Source organism: Balaenoptera physalus (genome assembly GCF_965194825.1).
Source record: "Balaenoptera physalus genome assembly, chromosome: 7".
NCBI classification, from domain to species: Eukaryota; Metazoa; Chordata; class Mammalia; order Artiodactyla; family Balaenopteridae; genus Balaenoptera; species Balaenoptera physalus.
Window position 1 is genome coordinate 81,001,641 of NC_138886.1, and position 22,725 is coordinate 81,024,365.

Below are 22,725 nucleotides of genomic sequence, written 5' to 3' on the forward strand. Positions count from 1 at the left end.
ACAAACTATTATCCAATCCAAAATGTCGATAAAGCCAAGGCTAGAGAACTGCTCTAAGGCCTACTGCAATACAATTTTATTTGTGTTATTTTGCTTTTTCAGTATTGCCTCTTTAAAACTAGAGAAGGTAATAACTTCAAAAATAGGATGGCTAAGACTTACCCCATGCCTTGGGTTGAGAATCTTCCTGCCCCTCTCCCTCTGCCACGTCCAAATCCTTTTAAAAAAATATAGTGTAAAAATAATACTTAAGTCCTACACAACTATAATTCTACCAACTTCATCCCTTACATACCTACCCAAACATTACTGTCATTGTTCCTAACAGCACCAACATTCCCAACCAGTGCACCCAATCTGCTGGTCCCTAACGACACAAATATCTACAGTTATTGATCTCAAAGGATAGAAAAGAATTTAATACTGCTTGTACAACATTTGTCATATTTAGCAGCTTAACACGGGCAGGTTTTATATATATATAAATTTTTTTTTTTTAATTTATTTTTGGCTGCACTGGGTCTGCATTGCTGGCCGCGGGCTTTCTCTAGTCATGGCGAGCAGGGGCTACTCTTCGTTGCGGTGCATGGGCTTCTCATTGCAGTGGCTTCTCTTGTTGCGGAGCATGGGCTCTAGGTGTGGGCTTCAGTAGTTGCAGCACGTGGGCTCAGTAGTTGTGGCTCGCGGGCTCTAGAGCACAGGCTCAGTAGTTGTGGCACACGGGCTTAGCTGCCCCGTGACATGTGGGATCTTCCCGGACCAGGGATCGAACCCATGTCCCCTGCATTGGCAGGCGGATTCTTAACCACTGCACCACTAGGGAAGCCCCTGAAGGTGTTATTACATACCATTTTTAATACTAGATTCTGACCGATGACCAAAAGGGCAGCAAACAAGAGAGCGAGGAAGCAAGAAGAAATAGTTTTATTCAGTGACTCTCCAGTTTTTCTTAATTGAATCCTAAATTGTGGATTAAAGACCTAAATACAAGAGCTAAAACTATACAACCCTTAGAAGAAAATATAGAGCAAAAGCTTCATGACACTGAATTTGGTAATGATTTCTTGGATATGACACCAAAGACTCAGGCAAGAAAAGGAAAAAATTAGACTTTAAACTGGTGTATCAAGAGACATGAACAGAGTAAAAAGGCAACCCAAAGAATATTTACACATTCTACATTTGATAAGGGAGTAACACTGAGAATACATAACGAAATTCTACAACTCTCTAACAAAACAAACAACCAGATTAAAAAATGGGCGAGGGACTTGAATAGACATTTCTCCAAATATGATATAAAAATGGTCAATAAGCAGATGAAAATATTCTCAACATCACTAATCATGAGGGCAATGTGGCACCCATTACAATGGCTACGAGTGAGAGACAGAGAAAGAGAGAGAGAGAGAAGAGAAAATAAGTGTTGGCAAAGATGTAGAGAAACTAAAGCCTTTGTATACTGTTTCATGGGAATGTACAATAGTGTAGCCACTGTGGAAAACAGTATGGCAATTTCCCCAAAAATTAAAAATAGAACTATATGATCCTTACAGCACAGGGAACTCTGCTCAATATTCTGTAATAACCTAAATGGGAAAGAATTTGAAAAGAATAGATACATGTATAGGTATAACTGAAGCACTTTGCTGTACACCTGAAACTAACACAACATTATAAGTCAACTGTAGTCCAATATAAAATTTAAAAAAAATTTTTTTAACGAAAAAAAAAAGAATTATATGATCCTGCAATTCCACTTGTGGGTATATGTATCCAAGAGAATTTGAAAGTAGGGTCTTGAAGAGATACTTGTACACCCATGTTCACGTTCATAGCAGCTTTACTCACAATAGCCAAAGGGTAGAATCAACCTAAGTGTCCACTGATGAATGAATGTGGCATATACATACAATGTAATATTATTCAGCCTTAAAAAGGAAGGAAGGGGTTTCCCTGGTGGCACAGTGGTTAAGAATCCGCCTGCCAATGCAGGGGACACGGGTTCGAGCCCTGGTCCGGGAAGATCCCACGTGCTGCAGAGCAACTAAGCCCATGTGCCACAACTACTGAGCCTGTGAGCCACAGCTACTGAGCCCGCATGCCACAACTACTGAAGTCCGTGCGCCTAGAGCCCGTGCTCTGCAACAAAGAGAAGCCACCACAATGAGAAGCCCACGCACCACAACGATGAGTAGACCCCGCTTGCCAAAACCAGAGAAAAGCCTGCACGCAGCAACAAAGACCCAATGCAGCCAAAAATAAAATAAATAAAATAAATAAATTATAAAAAAAGAAAAAAAACACAGAAGGAAATTCTGACAAATGCTACAATGTGGATGAACCTTGAGGACATTTTGCTAAGTGAAACAAGCCAGTCACAAAAGGACAAATATTTCATGATTCCACTTAGATGAGGTATGTAAGAGTACTCAAATTCAGAAAAAGGTGGTTGCCAAGGGATATGTTAGCCATGCCAATGTAACTAAATGTATATTTAATCATGTACAGTTAACTTATCCAGTAGTTCAAGTTAAACTATTAAAAGATACGGTCTTGACAAAAATCTACCCTCTCCCCGGAGACAGGGGAATAGAGGGAAATGTCCTAAAAAGTGGAAGAATTCTAATAATGCATATTAGTGGCTACTATCTATTTTAACACCGTCGAAAGGCAAAGGTAAGACTTCGGGTACATCTAAAAGAAGGTTGGGAACTTGGGTTTAAAAAAAAAACAAAACCTAACTCTAAGAAGAAAGCTTTCAATGAACAGGTTTTGGCAAGACTACAACCCCAAATTCCTTACAGTTAAGAGAGGTGGTAGGGTGGGGGGAGGAGAGTCATCATATAAGAAAACCAATTCTCAGGACATAAAACACTTAACTGTAAAAAAAAAAAAAAAAAAAAAAAAAAAGCAAACTAACTTTAGTATGTCCATACAATGGAATATTATTTGGCTATAAAAAGAAATGAAGTACTTATACATGCTACAACATTGTGCTGGTATGTGGGAGAACATCAATGAATCTTTAAAACATTAAGCTAGGTCAAAGAAGCCAGTCACAAAAGAGCACATATTACTAGATTCCATTTACATCATATGTCCAGAACAGGAAAATCTATAAACACAGGAAGTAGATTAACAGTTGTTTACTGCTGGGATGGTGGGGGGGTGATGAAGGAATTGGGAATTGATACTTAAAGGGTATGGGATATTCTTTTCGAGGTGATGAAAATGTTATGAAATTGATTATGGTGATGGCTGCATAATTCTAAAAATATACTAAAAACCACTGAATTATGCAATGTAAATGGGTGAATTGTACAGTATGTAAATTACATCTCAAGAAATTTTAGAGGGCTATAATAAACACTGTTACCAGTGAAGAAAGCAAAAGAAACAACACAACTGCTCTTGATTAAGTGCATTCATGTGCACACATTCAGTGGCAAACTGTGTGACAAAAGGTACCAATATTTAATATTTAACAGTGGTTAAATATTAAGAAAATAGTGGCAATTTTTTTAAAAAGGATTCTGCTAAGAAATCATTAAACAATTATCTAATACTTGAGCCAGAAAGCAAGATGTACATGAAAGAGAAGAAAGGAATTTATAAAAGAAAAACATATCCTAAGGCGAAAAATTCAAGAAATCCTGCAAGTCCCCTGGAAAAAGTCAGTATCAACTAAATATCTCCATGTCTCCAGAGAGCAGTAGCCGCACCCAAGTATGAAACACAAACAAGCCAACTATCTTAGGTACATTTAAAAAAATCAAATCCATCTTCATGTACATTTTAGCAAGCTAACAAAATTGTTCCTTCCTATTCACCTGGCTAGTAACGCTACCAGTAACATTGTTTTCTGTGTATATACATTTTCCTATATTGTTATCTGGTACAAATAGCTGTTTTCACTAACAGCTCAGAAGAAAGACCTGGGTTCTTATAATTGAGAAAAACACCATTAAAGTAAATTATCATAAAGAATAAACCAATGTTATGATAAATGCTAAACCTTTACTCATAGAGGTCTCTCTAGTGACTCTGCACTACATCTATGTTGAATAATTGCTCAAGTTTTTAATCGTTTAATATTTATGTCTTACGCTGAGAGCCAGAGTAGAAAAGTTGCCCATTTCCCTTGAAAAAAGCCAAAACACAGAGAACAGCTAACCACCTCTAGTGGAGAAGGCAAATCTAAATAGCAGATATCCCCCTTGGGGCCGAACATGTGCAACCTAAAGAAAAATAAGAAGATAGAAAGCAATCCCTTTCCTTCACCCCCAGGAGACTCTAAGCAGGGCTTTGATAACAGCCAAATGCACCAGAAACTGTGTGCTCTTGAATTTATCACTGCACACTCTGGGTCATGATCTATAAGATTCTGATTAGTTCTAAAGTTTTTTGTACAGACAAAAGTTTCCAGATTTTCAGGGCTGGTTCAATGATAAAGATGGTTGCTGTGTTGACCACAAGCTGCCCACCTGCCCAGAGACCTGTTCAGCCCACAAAGAGAACAGGGCACCTCTGGGGCTTGTGTGGCTCAGAGACTAAGGACTCAGGCAAGTTGTGCCTCTTTGTCCCTGGGTCAGGGTTTATCCACAGAGATAGGAATTCGTCTTCCCCAACCGCAAAGTAGCATAAATGAGTCAAATGACAACAGCAAATGCCCCAGGGACTCAGTGAGGAAGAGAGCTTAGAGTCTTATCCTCATATCTCATATATTAGCTTTTCCTTAGCAAAGAAGTCTGATTATAAATGTGCCACAATAATTATTTCAGGAAAGAATTAATGGATTCTAATACCAGTGAATAAAAGTCTGATGGGAAAACGGTTATTTACACAGTCTCAGAGCGCTCCCCCCCCCCAAAATATGTATTAATTACAAAGAAGGAGGGAGTAACTTTACAAAGGAGAAACTTGGTAGAAACCACTTTCCTTAAGTAATCAAAGCTAACATCACTAGCAATGGGATAAATCTGTATCATGTACCCTCTAATATGAGGTACAGCTATATCATTCTGTGGCATTCCAGCCAAAAACTGGTAACATGAATCTAATCATGAGGAAACTTCTCAGTTTGTTAATGAAGGACATTCTACAAAAGAGATACTTCCAAAGTGTCAAGGGCATGAAAGACAAAGAAAGACTATTCCAGATTGACGAACTGTTCTACATTGAAGGACACTACACGGACATGGGAACTAAATACTGTGTGTGATCCCAGACTGGATCCTGGACCAGAATATTTGCTTTTTGTTATAAAGAACATTAGCAGGATAACTGGAAATTTTTGAATAAGGCCTATACATTGTATCAATGGTAATTTCCTGATTTTATCATTTTAAGGTAGCTCTTTAAGACAATATATTTTTTCTTAGGAGTTACACACTAAAATATTAAGGGGTAAAATGGCATTATGTTTGAAATGAACACACAAGGGTTTCAGAAAAAAACAGTAATATGTACATACAGAGAGAATATGTAGCAAATGTAGCAAAATATTAAAGTTTGGGGACTCTGGGTAAACACTATGCAAAATTCTGCTGTGCTTTTTTATTTCAAAGTAAAATGTTAAAACCGTACCCTGAGAACTTATATGTATATTTTATATTCCAGTGAATACATTTTATTCTGTGAAAAATCTAAGTTGTTCTTCATGTTTGCACTAGCTAAGCTGATCCTTCTACACAGAATGTTCCTACCCAGATTTTCACGTGGCTTTCTTCCTCCTCACTTTAAATCCCATCTCCTCAGAGACCTCCCTAGGTCCATCTAAAGGAAACCCTATTGACAGTTGATCACATCACCAATCATTTTCTTAAGTAGGTCGAACAGTGCTTTTACTTGATTGTCTCTCCTCCTTCCCCACTGAGGATGTGAGGAACCATGTCTTATGCACAGCAGTATGTTCAACAATATAATAGGTACCTAAGTATCAGTTGTTGCGTTAAAGACTGATATGTAACCCCAATGTCATAAACATGGATTTTTTTTCACGGACTCATATTTAGAGGCATAATAATAATATTACTATTCAATTACAGGAAATAACCTAGCTGTTCAGCAACTAATTTTAGAGCACTGCATTTTGTAAAATACTTTTTGTACCAGGACCCGAGAAGGCATTATAGAAAATTCAAGAATTAAAACTAGAATGTCAGCACCTAGTAGGTGCTCAACAATTAACCTTTCAATTATATTATACAGGCCATATTCATAAATTAGTTAGTTTTAAAAGTAGAAGAACAGGGCTTCCCTGGTGGCGCAGTGGTTAAGAATCCGCCTGCCAATGCAAAGGACACGGGTTTGAGCCCTGGTCCAGGAAGATCCCACGTGCCATAGAGCAACTAAGCCCATGTGCCACAACTACTGAGCCTGTGCTCTAGAGCCTGTGAGCCACAACTACTGAGCCCACGTGCCACAACTATTGAAGCCTTTGCGCCTAGAGCCCGTGCTCCGCAACAAGAGAAGCCACTGCAATGAGAAGCCCACACACCGCAAAGGAGAGTAGCCCCTGTTCGCTGCAACTAGAGAAAGCCCGCGTGCAGCAATGAAGACCCAATGCAGCCAAAATTAAAAATTAAAAAAAAAAAAAGTTAGCGGAGTGCCTTGATTATATTATAACTTCTTACACAAGAGCAAGTAGTTCCATCCTGGAACACAGAATTATATTATTTTTTACTAACTAACATGGCACATGATGAAGAACTTTATCAATACTCCCAATCTGAGTTTGAGATTGACATGTACACACTACTATATTTAAAATAGATAACCAACAAGGACCTACTATATAGCACAGGGAACTTTGCTCAATATTCAGTAATAACCTAAACGGGAAAACAATTTGAAAAAGAATAGATACATATATATGTATAACTGAATCACTTTGCTATACACCTGAAACTAATACAACATTGTTAATAGACTATGCTCCAATATTAAAAAAAAAAAAAAAAAAAAAAGAATACTCCCAATCTCACAGATTATTAACATGATCTTCAATCTAAACTCAGGATTAAGTCAGGATAAGGTACTTTATAAGTATCAGTTAAATTCCACATTTTGTACACAAAACACAGTATTATTTGATGGCCAAGTACCTATGAATGGGCAACATTTATAAAGTTCCAAAGGTTTTCACACCAACTACCAGGCTTACTTTCCAAAAAGCAAAGCCCAGAACACTAACGACAGCCTACCACAGCTGCTACTCTCCTCTTCTGAAGAGGCTGTTTTCTCACAAAAACACACAACTCACAAGCTACCTTTCCACAAACTTTAAATGAATCATAGAAAAATGATCTGTTACAAGTGTCACGCTGATTCTTGCTCCTCCGCAGAGAAAACATTCAGGGAAAGGTACAGAAAAACTAGGTGTATAAATGGAACTTAATTTTATTTCATTTGCTACAGTTTATACTTTCCATGAAATGGGAGTAAAATATACTCCCATTTTATATACATGATTTTTTATTTAATACAGAGATTACCAAATTCTCAACATAAATTACCAAAAAAGTGTGCATTAGCATATTAAATCCATGCTGTCTCATAATATTCTTTATGCTAACACTGTGCAGATAAGGCAAAAATTAAGGAGGAAAGGGGTGATTTATTAAAATTTTAGCAGCTTAACATTTTAGCTAATTTAATCATGAACACAGATTACTGTTCTGAGGGAGAGCCAATGTGAAGTCAGCAACAGCTGCCCACAAGTATGGTCAAAATTAAAGAATAAAGGCAATGGAGACCTTAAAGAATCATTTTTGAAGTACACACTTTAAACCATGTACTTGTTTTTTAAGGATGCATTTTAAAATCTGCATACTACCCAACAGATCACAAATAACTGGAAAGGGATAGTACAATCAACTGTTTTAAGGTTAATTCAACACACCATGAGAGAATAGATTAAGACATTAAATAACTTACAACCAAACTTCTGGAAAGTTATATTAAACACATAAAACAAAAGACACTTATCCTTTAATTATGAAAGGGACAAATTATTTGTCTTGCACCACTATTCACTTATTATCAAACTGTACTTTACTAATATTCACCAAGCAAAATAATTGTTTTTGTGCATACTGGGTACTGAATGTTTTCTCTCTTCTTGCCCTGTGTTGAACCTGGGATAATGATTCTAAGAAATCCCTAGACACAGACCACTACTCATCAACAGCTTGTTTAAACATGTTTAAATATCAGCTAATAATATAAAAATTACACCTCACTAGAGTTTATATATATGTGGAAGAGGGTGGACTGATTTTTTTAACATCTAACTGGGTTTATAAACAGTCAATCTGGGAATTCCCCGGCAGTCCACTGGTTAGGACTTGGCACTTTCACTGTGAGGGCTTGGGGTTCAATCCCTAGTCCAGGAACTAAGATCCCACAAACCACGCAGCACAGCCAAAAAAAAAAAAAAGTCAATCTGAGTCCCTTACCCACTACTTTACAACCTTCTTTAAAAGTAAACATAAGGAGGCTTCCCTGGTGGCGCAGTGGTTAAGAATCCGCCTGCCAATGCAGGGGACATGGGTTCATGCCCCGGTCCAGGAAGATCCCACATGCCACAGAGCAACTAAGCCCATGCGCCACAACTACTAAGCCTGCGCTCTAGAGCCCGCGAGCCACAACTACTAAGCCTGCATGCCACAACTACTGAAGCCCACATGCCTAGAGCCCATGCTCTGCAACAAGAGAAGCCACCGCAATGAGAAGCCGTGCACCGCAACAAAGAGTAGCCCCCACTGGCCACAACTAGAGAAATGCCGCACGCAGCAACAAAGACCCAACGCAGCCAAAAATAAATTAACTAAAAAAAAAAAAAAAAAAAAAAGTAAACATAAGGGGACTTCCACTGGAGGTCCAGTGGTTAAGACTTCGCCTTCCAATGCAGGGGGTGAGGGTTCGATCCCTGGTCGGGGAGCTAAGATCCCACATGCCTCACGGCCAACAAACCAAAACATAAAACAGAAACAATACTGTAACAAATTCAATAAAGACTTTAAAACTGGTCCACATCAAAAAATTCTTTAAAAAAAAAAAAAAGTAAACATAAGGAGGTGGGGGGGTAGGATTAACATATATACACTACTATATATAAAGTGGATTTAAAAAAAACAAGGACCAAGACTGGTTCAAGATGGTAGAGGAGAAGGACGTGTGCTCACTCCCTCTTGCGAGAGCACTAGAATCACAACTAACTGCTGAACAATCATCGACAGGAAAACACTGCAACTCACCAAAAAAGATACCCCATATCCAAAGACAAAGGAGAAGCCGCAATGAGACGGTAGGAGGGGCGCAATCACAATAAAATCAAATCCCATAACCACTGGGTGGGTGACTCACAAACTGGAGAACACTTATACCACAGAAGTCCACCCACTGGAGTAAAGGTTCTGAGCCCCACGTCAGGCTTCCAAACCTGGGGGTCGGGCGATGGGAGGAGGAATTCCTAGAGAATCAGACTTTGAAGGCTGGCGGGATTTGATTGCAGGACTTCGACAGGACTGGGGTAAAAAGAGACTCCACTCTTGGAGGGCACACACAAAGTAGTGTGCACATCAGGACCCGGGGGAAGGAGCAGTGACCCCATAGGAGACTGAAGCAGACCTACCTGCTAGTGTTAGAGGGTCTCCTGCAGTGCAAAGGGGTGGCTGTGGTTCACTCTGAGGACAAGGACACTGTCACAGAAGTTCTGGGAAGTACTCCTTGGCATGAGCCCTCCCAGAGTCTCCAGTGCTGGGTCACCTCAGGCCAAACAACCAACAGGGAGGGAACTCATCCCCACACATCAGCAGACAAGTGGATTAAAATTTTACTGAGCCCTGCCCACCTGAGCAACACCCAGCTCTACCCAACACCAGTCCCTCCCATCAGGAAACTTGCACAAGCCTCTTAGACAGCCTCATCCACCAGAGGCAAGAAGAACTACAATACTGCAACCTGTGGAACGAAAACCACATTCACAGAAAGATAGACAAAATGAAAAGGCAGACGACTTTGTACCAGAGAAAGGAACAAGATAAAACCCCAGAAACACAACTAAATGAAGTGGAGATAGGCAACCTTCCAGAAAAAGAATTCAGAACAATGATAGTGAATATGATCCAGGACCTTGGAAAAAGAATGGAGGCAAAGATCGAGAAGATGCAAGAAATGTTTAACAAAGACCTAGAAGGATTAAAGAACAAACAAACAGAGATGAACAATAAAATAACTGAAATGAAAAATACACTAGAAGGAATCAACAGCAGAATAACTGAGGCAGAAGAACAGATACATGACCTCAGAGATAGAATGGTGGAATTCACCGCTGTGGAACAGAACAAAGAAAAAAGAATGAAAAAAATGAATACAGCCTAAAAGACCTCTGGGACAACATTAAACGCACCAACATTTGCATTATAGGGGTCCCAGAAGAAGAGAGAGAGAAAGGACCCAAGAAAATATCTGAAGAGATTACAGTCGAAAACTACCTTAACATGGTAAGGGAAATAGCCACCCAAGTCTAGGAAGCACAGAGAGTCCCAGGCAGGATAAACCCAAGGAGAAACATGCCGAGATACACAGTAATTAAATTGATAAAAATTAAAGACAAAGAAAAATTATTAAAAGCAACAAGGGAAAAACGACAAATAACATACAAGGGAACTCCCATTAAGGTCAACAGCTGATTTCTCAGCAAAAACTCTACAAGCCAGAAGGGAGTGTCACAATATATTTAAAGTGATGAAAGTGAAGAACCTACAACCAAGATTACTCTACCCGTCAAGCATCTCATTCAGATTCGATGGAGAAATCAAAAGCTTTACAGACAAGCAAAAGCTAAGAGAATTCAGCACCACCAAACCAGCTCTACAACAAATGCTAAAAGAATTTCTCTAAGTGGAAAACACAAGAGAAGAAAAAGACCTAAAAAAACAAACCCAAAATTAAGAAAATGGTAATAGGAACATTCAAATCGATAATTACCGTAAATGTTAATGGATTAAATGCTCCAACCAAAAGACACAGGCTCGCTGAATGGACACAAAAAGAAGACCCATATATATGCTCTCTAACAAGAGACCCACTTCAGGCCTAGGGACACACACAGACTGAAAGGGAGGTGATAGAAAAAGATATTCCATGCAAATGGAAAAAGAAAGCTAGAGTAGCAATACTTATATCAGATAAAATAGACTTTAAAATAAAGAATGTTACAAGAGACAAGGAAGGACACTACATAATGATCAAGGGATCAATCCAAGAAGAAGATATAACAATTATAAATATATATGAACCCAACATAGGAGCACCTCAATACATAAGGCAAATGCCAACAGCTAAAAAAGATGAAATCGACAGCAACACAATAATATTGGGGGGCTTTAACACCCCACTTACACCAATGGGCAGATCATCCAGACAGAAAATTAATAAGGAAACACAAGCTTTAAATGACACAATAGACCAGATAGATTTAATTGATATTTATAGGACATTTCATCTGAAAACAGCAGATTACACTTTCTTCTCAAGTGACCACGGCACATTCTCCAGGATAGATCACATCTTGGGTCACAAATCAAGCCTCGGTAAATTTAAGAAAACTGAAATCATATCAAGCATCTTTTCTGACCACAACACTATGAGATTAGAAATAAATTACAGAGAAAAAAACGTAAAAACACAAACACATGGAGGCTAAACAATATGCTACTAAATAACCAAGAGATCACTGAAGAAATCAGAGGAAATTAAAAAATACCTAGAGACAAATGACAATGAAAACACGACAATCCAAAACCTATGGGATGCAGCAAAAGCAGTTCTAAGAGGGAAATTTATAGCAATACAATCCTACCTTAAGAAACAAGAAAAATCTCAAACAAACAATCTAACCTTACACCTAAAGGAACTAGAGAAAGAGGAACAAACAAAACCCAAAGTTAGTAGAAGGAAAGAAACCATAAAGATCAGAGCAGAAATAAATGAAATAGAAACAAAGAAAACAATAGCAAAGATCAATAAAACTAAAAGCTGGTTCTTTGAGAAGATAAATAACATTGATAAACCATTAGCCAGACTCATCAAGAAAAAGAGGGAGAGGACTCAAATCAATAAAATTAAGAAATGAAAAAGGAGAAGTTACAACAGACACTGCAGAAATACAAAGCATCCTAAGAGACTACTACAAGCAACTCTATGCCAATAAAATGGACAACCTGGAAGAAATGGACAAATTCTTAGAAAGGTATAACCTTCCAAGACTGAACCAGGAAGAAAGAGAAAATATGAACAGATCAATCACAAGCAATGAAATTGAAACTGTGAATAAAAATCTTCCAACAAACAAAAGTCCAGGACTGGATGGCTTCACAGGTGAATTCTATCAAACATTTAGAGAAGAGCTAACACCCATCCTTCTCAAACTCTTCCAAAAAATTGCAGGGGGAGGAACATTCCCAAACTCATTCTATGAAGCCACCATCATCCTGATACCAAAACCAGACAAAGATACTACAAAAAAAGAAAATTACAGACCAATATCACTGATGAATATAGATGCAAAAATCCTCAACAAAATACTAGCAAACAGAATCCAACAACACATTAAAAAGATCATACACCATGATCAAGTGGGATTTTATCCCAGGGATGCAAGGATTCTTCAATATATGCAAATCAATCAATGTGATACACCATATTAACAAATTGAAGAAGAAAAACCATATGATCATGTCAATGGATGCAGAAAAAGCTTTTGACAAAATTCAACACCCATATTTATGATAAAAACTCTCAAGCAAGTGGTCATAGAGAGTACCTACCTCAACATAATAAAGGCCATATACGACAAACCCACAGCAGACATCATTCTCAATTGTAAAAAACTGAAAGCATTTCCTCTAAGATCAGGAACAAGACAAGGATGTCCACTCTCCACTATTATTCAACATAGCTTTGGAAGTCCTAGTCATGGCAATCAGAGAAGAAAAAAAAAATAAAAGAATACAAACTGGAAAAGAAAAAGTAAAACTGTCACTGTTTGCAGATGAAATACTATACATAGATAATCCTAAAGATGCCACCAGAAAACTACTAGAGATAATCAATGAATTTGGTAAAGTTGCAGGATACAAAATTAACACACAGAAATCTCTTGCGTTCCTATACACTAATGCCAAAAAATCTGAAAGAGAAATTAAGGAGACAATCCCATTTACCACTGCAACAAAAAGAATAAAATACCTAGGAATAAACCTTCCTAAGGAGACAAAAGACCTGTATGCAGAAAACTATAAGACAATGATGAAAGAAATTAAAGATGATACAAACAGAGAGATACACCATGTTCTTGGATTGGAAGAATCAACATTGTTAAAATGACTATACTACCCAAAGCAATCTACAGATTCAGTACAATCGCTATCAAGCTACCAATGGCATTTTTCACAGAACTAGAACAAAAAATTTCACAATGTGTATGGAAACACAAAAGACCCCGAATAGCCAAAGCTATCTTGAGAAAGAAAAATGGAGATGGAGAATTCAGGCTCCCTGACTTCAGACTGTACTACAAAGCTAGAGTAATCAAGACAGTATGGTACTGGCACAAAAACAGAAATACAGATCAATGGAACAGGATAGAAAGCCCAGAAATAAACCCACGCACATATGGTCACCTTATCTTTGACAAAGAAGGCAAGAATATACAATGGGGAAAAGACAGCCTCTTCAATAAGTGGTGCTGGGAAAACTGGACAGCTACATGTAAAAGAATGAAATTAGAATGCTCCCTTACACCATACACAAAAATAAACTCAAAATGGATTAAAGACCTAAATGTAAGGCCAGACACTATCAAACTCTTAGAGGAAAACATAGGCAGAACACTCTATGACATAAATCACAGCAAGATCCTTTTTGACCCACCTCCTAGAGAAATGGAAATAAAAACAGAAATAAACAAATGGGACCTAATGAAACTTAAGAGCTTTTGCATAGCAAAGGAAACCATAAACAAGAAGAAAAGACAACCCTCAGAATGGGTGAAAATATTTGCAAACGAAGCAGCTGACAAAGGATTAATCTCCAAAATATACAAGCAGCTCATGCAGCTCAATATCCAAAAAACAAACAACCAAAAATGGGTGGAAGACCTAAATAGACATTTCTCCAAAGAAGATATACAGATTGCCAACAAACACATGAAAGGATGCTCAACATCACTAATTATTAGAGAAATGCAAATCAAAACCACAATGAGGTATCACTTCACACCAGTCAGAACGGCCATCATCAAAAAATCTACGAACAATAAATGCTGGAGAGGGTGTGGAGAAAAGGGAACCCTCTTGCACTGTGGGTGGGAATGTAAGTTGATACAGCCACTATGGAGAACACTATGGAGGTTCCTTAAAAAACTAAAAATAGAACTACCATATGACCCAGCAATCCCACTACTGGGCATATACCCTGAGAAAACCATAATTCAAAAAGAGTCATGTACCACAATGTTCACTGTAGCACTATTTACAATAGCCAGGACATGGAAGCAACCTAAGTGTCCATCAACAGATGAATGGATAAAGAAGATGTGGCACATATATACAATGGGATGCTACTCAGCCATAAAAAGAAACCAAATTGCGTTATTTGTAGTGAGGTGGATGGACCTAGAGTCTGTCATACAGAGTGGTGTAAGTCAGAAAGAACCACAACTACTGAGCCCACGTGCCACAGCTACTGAAGCTCACACTCCTAGAGCCTGTGCTCCGCAACAAGAGAAGCCACCGCAATGAGAAGCCCGCGCACCACAACGACGAGTAGACCCCGCTCGCCGCAACTAGGGAAAGCCCGCATTCAGCAATGAAGACCCACAGCAGCCAAATAAATAAAATAGAATAAAATAAATTTATTTTTAAAAGGTTTTATTTTATTTATTTTTGGCTGCATTGGGTCTTCATTGCTGCACACAGGCTTTCTCTAGTTGCGGCGAGGAGGGGCTACTCTTCGTTGCGGTGCATGGGCTTCTCATTGTGGTGGCTTCTCTTGTTGCGAAGCACGGGCTCTAGGCGTGCGGGCTTCAGTAGCTGTGGCACGTGGGCTCAGCAGTTGTAGCTCACAGGCTCTAGAGCGCAGGCTCAGTAGTTGGGGTGCATGGGCTTAGTTGCTCTGTGGCATGTGGGACCTTCCCAGACCAGGGCTTGAACCCATGTCCCCTGCATTGGCAGGCGGATTCTTAACCACTGCACCACCAGGGAAGTCCCAAAATTAAATCTTAAAAAAAAAAAAAAAAAAAAAAAAGCAGTTGTTGGTTACCAAGGATTTCCTTTAAAAAAAAAAAAAAAAAGTACAACTAGAGAGAAGCCCGCACGCCACAACGAAAGATCCTGCATGCCTGAACGAAGATCCCGTGTGCTGCAACTAAGATCCAATGCAGCCAAATAAATAAATACATAAATAAACATTAAAAAAAAAAAACAGTATCATATGGGTAAAACACATCTGTTAAAGTCCAACATAGGAGAATTAATAACTTTTTGGTCAGAGCTTCAAGCTTTAAATTATTCATAGAAAGGGCCTTTCTCAGCTCATCTGAAAACAACCAATAGGTTTCCTCAAAATTACATAATCCAAACACTTCATTCATAGGCATCAGTAAATGAATCAAAAGATTTCAGATCAACCATTCTTTCAGAGTACACTGCCATGGCTTAATGTACTGAGTATGTGAACAAGCTGCCTCCTTCTCCCGATCACAAGCATCTCCTTCCGCCTTATTCTGTCTTACCTCTACCACGAGCTCTCTTGCCACGGTCTGAAGGCTTGTCCCCTTGACTGCAATCAATTCCATTCTCTTCACCTCTAACTGAGGAAGAACAGAGCACCCCTTATACATAAGCAAACCACCAGCTATTAAAGACAAGGACAAAAAGACTCCCTCCACCCCTCAACAAAAAAAGGCGCTTTTTTAAAAAAGGTTAAAATTTAACCAAAGGGTTTAGAAAGCAAGAAAAACCAAACCAGCGTGGCTCAAAAAACTGAATGACAGCACAACTTGCTTAATTCATTGGTGAAAATTCAAAAAGAAATTAAAATGACATACCACTTTTATTTTCTGTTTTGACGTGCCCTCCTGTAAAGTAAGTTTACTTCCAAAAAAAATACCTTTGTTATGTAACCATACACAATAAAATTTGCTCATTGGTTAAGTTCAAAGCCTGGAAAGGCATAGACGAGCAAACTGCAATACCAAGGAAACACTGAATTCTTGGGGAAATCGCTGTTAGAGAGAGGTTTTTCCAGGTTACTGTCCAGAAGATGCCAACACAGTCTTTTCTTCTCCTTATTCCTATATTGGCATTAATGACTCTGTATAATACAGAAATTTTATGAACAATATTGGCACAGCTTGCTCCCCTCATCTCTTTCATGGCTTAAGTATGTGAGTTGTCAGTGAGGCCTTCCTTGGTCACTCTCTTTAAATTTGTCAAACCCGTACCTATAATTCCCATCTCTCTGCCTTTGTTTTTCTCCAGAGCATAATCTTCTACATAATGCCATTAAAATATTATAATATTAATATGAAATGTTACTTCTCTTTTTTATTGTTACATCTCACTCTACCTCCCTTAAAAGATGTTTTAGAAGGGCAAAGATTTCTGTTTTCTTCATTGCTGTATGCCTTGAAGACTATCCACTACACTGTAGATACTCAATAAACATCTGTGGTATAAATAAACTAGCAAAAGTCTATAAAGGAACGTGTTAAATATTTATCATAATTTAGCCACTTTGGTACATCTGCATAGGAGGTAGTGTTGTTTTAGGTGAATGATGCCAAAACCTGAGTCAAATGGAGAGAACTGAGAAAAACCTTTCCTATTCAACAACTTTCCTCTTAATCTAAACCTTGCATATATCATGAATATCCATAAGTGGGGAAGAATAAACAGCTTTAGCTATCAGTCAACAAAAAAACCTTCTTTAAAATTAGACAATGCACTTGATTCATAACAGAAGGCGGTCTTAAGACACAACACAAATACCTACAGCCCAGGTCAGTGCTAAATATGAAATTGTATCAGTTAGGGTTCTAATAAACTACTCAGTTGTAGCTCATTACTAACTGTTAACTATACTAACAAATATTTCATTGAGGAAGTGGATTTATAGGAATTCATTGGATCATTCTGTCAGCTTTTTAACATGCATGAAAATTTTCATAAAACAAAGGTGAGGAGAAAGGTCTGTACTTACACTCTCTCCCACGATTGCCACCTCTTACTTTCCGGTTGTTGTTTCCGCGTCCACGGCTCACTTCTCTCTCACTTCTCTTCTCTCTATTCTCTTTGTTTTCTGAACTTTCTTTTCCAAAATTCTTCTTCTTCCCTCCTACAGTCTCCCATGAAGTCTATCGAAAATAAGAGCATTTATTCAGAGTTATCACTCAAAGTGTGGACAATCATCAAGAGTGTGTGCATTTATCTTTCAGACCTAATTACTCATGCCTTACAGCTTGCATGCCTACCATTTTAATTCTTCTCCATAAACGTACTATACTCTCTGATGATAAAGACAGCAAATCTATTAGGTTCCTGTTGCTATAGACAGCACAAAAGATTACAGCAACTAGTTGAATTGGCAACATACTATATGTTGTCCCACCACAGAGCCTTTTCCTATGCTGATAAGCATAAACTAAATGTTATTTCCCCAAGCTCCCACTCTATGCCATCCCCACCTACCTCAGTAGTAGCCATGGCTACGGCAGACAACAACAAGGTAAGAAACAAGGCAAACAGGATGAAAGAAAAGATGGACCACGGAATAATCCTAAACAAACGAGGGTTTCAAAGGACTTCCCCTCTGCCTCTCCATTTTCCCTATAGCCTTCTCACCTCCAAACAGGCAAATGCCTTTTGTGTCTGTATTCAGGCCCTAATTTGCTAGTTTCTGACCTTTTAAGAAAACAACATGACACATCTAGCCCCAACTGTGTGATTTCTAGGTTCAAGAGGTAACAAAAGGGCTTCCCTGGTGGCACAGTGGTTAAGAATCTGCCTGCCAATGCAGGAGACACGGGTTCGAGCCCTTGTCCTGGAAGATCCCACATGCCGTGGAGCAACTAAGCCCGTGTGCCACAACTACTGAGACTGCACTCTAGAGTCAGTAAGCCACAACTACTGAGCCTGTGTGCCACAACTACTGAAGCCCGTGCACCTAGAGCCCATGCTCCGCAACATGAAGCCACCGCAATGAGAAGCCCGTGCACCGAAACAAAGAGTAGACCCTGCTCGCTGCTACTAGAGAAAAGTCCACGCACAGCAACAAAGACCCAATGCAGCCAAAAATAAATAAATAAATAAATAAAATTTATTTAAAAAAAAAAAAAAAGAGGTAACCAAAGAGATCTTTATGTAACTTTCAGTCTAGAACCACCTCCTTTGGGTTCAGTCCCAAATGAGGAGAGGAAGTTGAAAGTCTTTATTGAGATAGAACTGGCTGTTCATTTAAAACTTAAAAGATTCACCCAGCCACCACAGAAAAGGAATGATGAATCTGTGAGAGCTAAAGGAAAGGCAACAGGAAACAGTATTCAAGACTATCTCTACCATATAAAAGAAAACACGCCCTCCAATTAATGATTTGGAAATATTTCATTTATTCACAGTGATTTTTTTTTTAAATAAAGAAGGCAGTTAAGCCCTTCAGTTCATTTTAAAAATAAAGGAGAACCATTCTACACTGCATCCATTAGCAATGAGCTGAACACCCCCCATAGTTTATAAAACCCAGCAAATACGTGCCTAAGTGTCAGCAAACAAAAACTCTTCAAAATTTTATTTCCTCACTTAACATGATATATTTTCCCAACAAACTCACATATTTGGTAGTTTATCATGTTGGACCAGTGTTATCCTGCATAGAATTTTACCCACAAATACTGCTATGCTCAAATAAAGAAATATTTTCCCAATTATCATTAATTTTTATAATTACAAATTTTATTCTGCTTGTTTCCTATTAAATAAAAATATACTCATTTCAGTTTTGAGCTTGTCACAGTAGTTCATTTTAATACAGCCTGTGCCTAATAAAGCCTACCCTTAAAAATGAGAACTTGATTAAACCCAAACAATGATAAGGAAGGCACTGTTTGATGTGTTCACCATTATACCCCATTTAGGTGAATCATTATTTGTTTTAATCTGCTCTGAATTGGTTTCCTCAATGAAAAAATACAAATGAAATACTGTGTAATTTCCATGTAGAAATCAAAAGATTAGGGCTGACACCTGCCTCTGGTGTGGCTTTAGCTGCATCCTTCCTAAAATAAAAGGGAGGAGCTTTAGTGTGCATGCGCATTCCTCAAATTTTACTAAGTTTAAAAAATATTTTTTTCTTATGTTAGTCTAGAGATATAAGGAGTAGTAAGAGGTGACAACTGAGACGAAGAAACATGAGCTGTGGAGCCAAGAGAAGTTTTTCAGGTGGTGAAAATGTCCACAGGCCCAGAGAATTTTGGCAACTGTGTAACGCTGGAGTAGTTGACCAAGTTCTCTTTCAAGTCTTCAGATTCTACAAGTTCATGAAGAAAACATACATAACAAAAACAGTCATTTCAGGTTAGTGTTCTTTCTGGTCTTAAAACATATATGGAGGGCTTCCCTGGTGGCACAGTGGTTGAGAATCTGCCTGCCAATGCAGAGGACACGGGTTCGAGCCCTGGTCTGGGAAGATCCCACATGCCGCAGAGCAACTAGGCCCGTGAGCCACAATTACTGAGCCTGCGCATCTGGAACCTGTGCTCCGCAACAAGAGAGGCCGCGATAATGAGAAGCCTGCGCACCACGATGAAGAGTGGCCCCCACTTGCCGCAACTAGAGAAAGCCCTTGCACAGAAACGAAGACCCAACACAGCCATAAATAAATAAATAAATAAAAAGAGCAGCTCTCTCTTTTAAAAAAAAAAAAAAGGAACGGCACCCATAATCCCCCTCCACCACCACCCCCAAATAAGGTGAAGTTGAAAATGCAATATGGAACTGGAGAGAAATCTTAGCATTGCAAATCAATTAATAACACTTACCGTATCTGAATTCCCTTCCAGCAATATATTGATAGCTTTGTTGACATCTCCATTACAGTCGTGCAGAGCCACTATGCATTCATCCTGATTTTTTCCTGTCACTTCCATAAGCTGTTGGAATTGTAAGACTGATTAGGGAAACACAAGAATGGCACTTGATATTAATTCTAAGATTCTACTATATAAAGACAGAGATTATGCAATCCTTCCACATGAAGATGGCCTTTTCAAGACTCTGAGATTACAATCCAAGATCCGGTTTACCTGTTTTGGGGGGCTACTCCATGTCTTTCCACCAATACTGGTAAAGTCAAGCTACAAATCAACCCTCCTCCAAGCTGAAGTATCAATTCTTAATCGGCAGCACATACATACATACCAACATTCTCAGAATATTCAGGATGAGCTATGTGACTGTTCAAACTAGTTCAATGGCCTGGGACTCCCAAATTTCTGAGCTACTCAAATATTAAGTGGAACTATATGTTTCCCAAAGACCAAGCATGAGTATGTGGCCACAATTAGCCAAACATCCAGTCCAACTGTTTGCACTGTCCAACAGTCCAGTTGTCTCTGTCAATGTTCCATACATGAGCTATCACTGCTTGGATCAGAACACTGCACATACAAAATAATTTATAACACCCTAAAGTCTCACAATTAGAATTTGACAAAGCAATCTACAGATTCAATGAAATCCCTATCAAATTACCAATGGCATTTTTTACAGAAGTAGTACAAAAAACCTTAAAATTTGTATGGAAACACAAAAGACCCTGAACAGCCGAAGCAATCTTGAGAAAGAAAAACAGAGATAGAGGAATCAGACTCCCTGACTTCTGACTATACTACAAAGCTACAGTAATCAAGACAGTATGGTACTGGCACAAAAACAGAAATAGAGATCAATGGAACAGGATAGAAAGCCCAGAGATAAACCCACGCACATATGGTCACCTTATCTTTGACAAAGGAGGCAAGAATATACAATGGAGAAAAGGCAGCCTCCTCAATAAGTGGTGCTGGGAAAACTGGGCAGCTACATGTAAAGGAATGAAATTAGAACACTTCCTAACACCATACACAAAAATAAACTCAAAATGGATTGAAGACCTAAATGTAAGACCGGACACTATAAAACTCTTAGAGGAAAACATAGGCAGAACACTCTTTGACATAAATCACAGCAAGATCTCTTCTGACCCACCTCCTACAGTAATGGAAATGAAAACAAAAATAAACAATGGGACCTAATGAAACTTAAAAGCTTTTGCACAACAAAGGAAACCATAAACAAGACGAAAAGACAATCCTCAGAATGGGAGAAAATATTTGCAAATGTATCAATGGACAAAGGATTAATCTCCAAAATATATAAACAGCTCATGCAGCTCAATATTAAAAAATCAAACAACCGAATCCAAAAACAGGCAGAACCCAATCCAAAAATGGGCAGAAGACCTAAATAGACATTTCCACAAAGACATACAGATGGCCAAGAGGCACGTGAAAAGCTGCTCAAGATCACTAATTATTAGAGAAATGCAAGTCAAAACTACAATGAGGTATCACCTCACACCAGTTAGAATGGGCATCATCAGAAAATCTACAAACAACAAATGCTGGAGAGGGTGTGGAGAAAAGGGAACCCTCTTGCACTGTTGGTGGGAATGTAAATTGATACAGCCACTATGGAGAACAGTATGGAGGTTTCTTAAATAACTAAAAATAGAATTACCATATGACCCAGCAATCCCACTACTGGGCATATACTCAGAGAAAACCATAATTCAAAATGACACATGCACCCCAATGTTCACTGCAGCACTATTTACAAGAGCCAGCTCATGGAAGCAACCTAAATGCTCATCGACAGACAAATGGATAAAGAAGATGTGGTACATATATACAATGGAATATGTGGGAACGAAATTGGGTCATTTGCAGAGACGTGGATGGACCTAGAGACTGTCATACAGAGTGAAGTAAGTCAGAAAGAGAAAAACAAATATCGTATATTAACGCATATATGTGGAATCAAGAAAAATGGTACAGATGAACTGGTTTGCAAGGCAGAAATAGCAACACAGGTGTAGAGAACAAACGTATGGAAACCAAAGGGGGAAAGCGGGGCTAATAGTGGTGGGATGAACTGGGAGATTGGGATTGACATATATACACTAATATGTATAAAATAGGTAACTAGTAAGAACCTGCTGTATAAATAAATAAATAAATAAATAAATAAATAAATAAATAAATAAATAAATAAGAAAAAAAATAGAATTTGGCAGCTATCACAAAACTCACTCCTGGACATACTATTTTCTCAAGTAGCCTCAACAGGGTGCTATGTTTGAAATCAAAGAAATCTCCTTGGTGCATTCCCTTTAACAAGGGATAATTAAGCTATTTAATATTTTCAACACAAGGAACAATCACAGATTAGGCACAATATAGGTTTCTCAATTATCAGTGAACAAATGTATGATTTAAATATCTGCTGTGGGGCTTCCCTGGTGGCGCAGTGGTTGCGAATCCACCTGCCAACGCAGGGGACACGGGTTCGAGCCCTGGTCGGGGAAGATCTCACATGCCACGGAGCAACTAAGCCCGTG

At 38.5% G+C, this 22,725-nt stretch overlaps 1 protein-coding gene across 18 annotated transcripts in view; it reads right to left on the minus strand.

The window, feature by feature from the left end:
• Positions 1-22,725, minus strand: part of UBAP2 (ubiquitin associated protein 2) — a 120,945-nt gene that overhangs the window by 46,610 nt on the left and 51,610 nt on the right. For 17 of the 18 annotated variants that reach the window (XM_082467527.1, XM_082467528.1, XM_082467529.1 and 14 more), the window contains 4 exons: positions 20,108-20,218; positions 17,275-17,428; positions 15,806-15,883; positions 163-217 (listed from right to left, as the gene is read on the minus strand). In XM_082467527.1, the coding sequence (XP_082323653.1) occupies positions 163-217; positions 15,806-15,883; positions 17,275-17,428; positions 20,108-20,218 (398 nt within the window). The remainder of the gene's footprint in view (positions 1-162; positions 218-15,805; positions 15,884-17,274; positions 17,429-20,107; positions 20,219-22,725) is intronic. The other variant, XM_082467521.1, reaches the window with a different exon arrangement.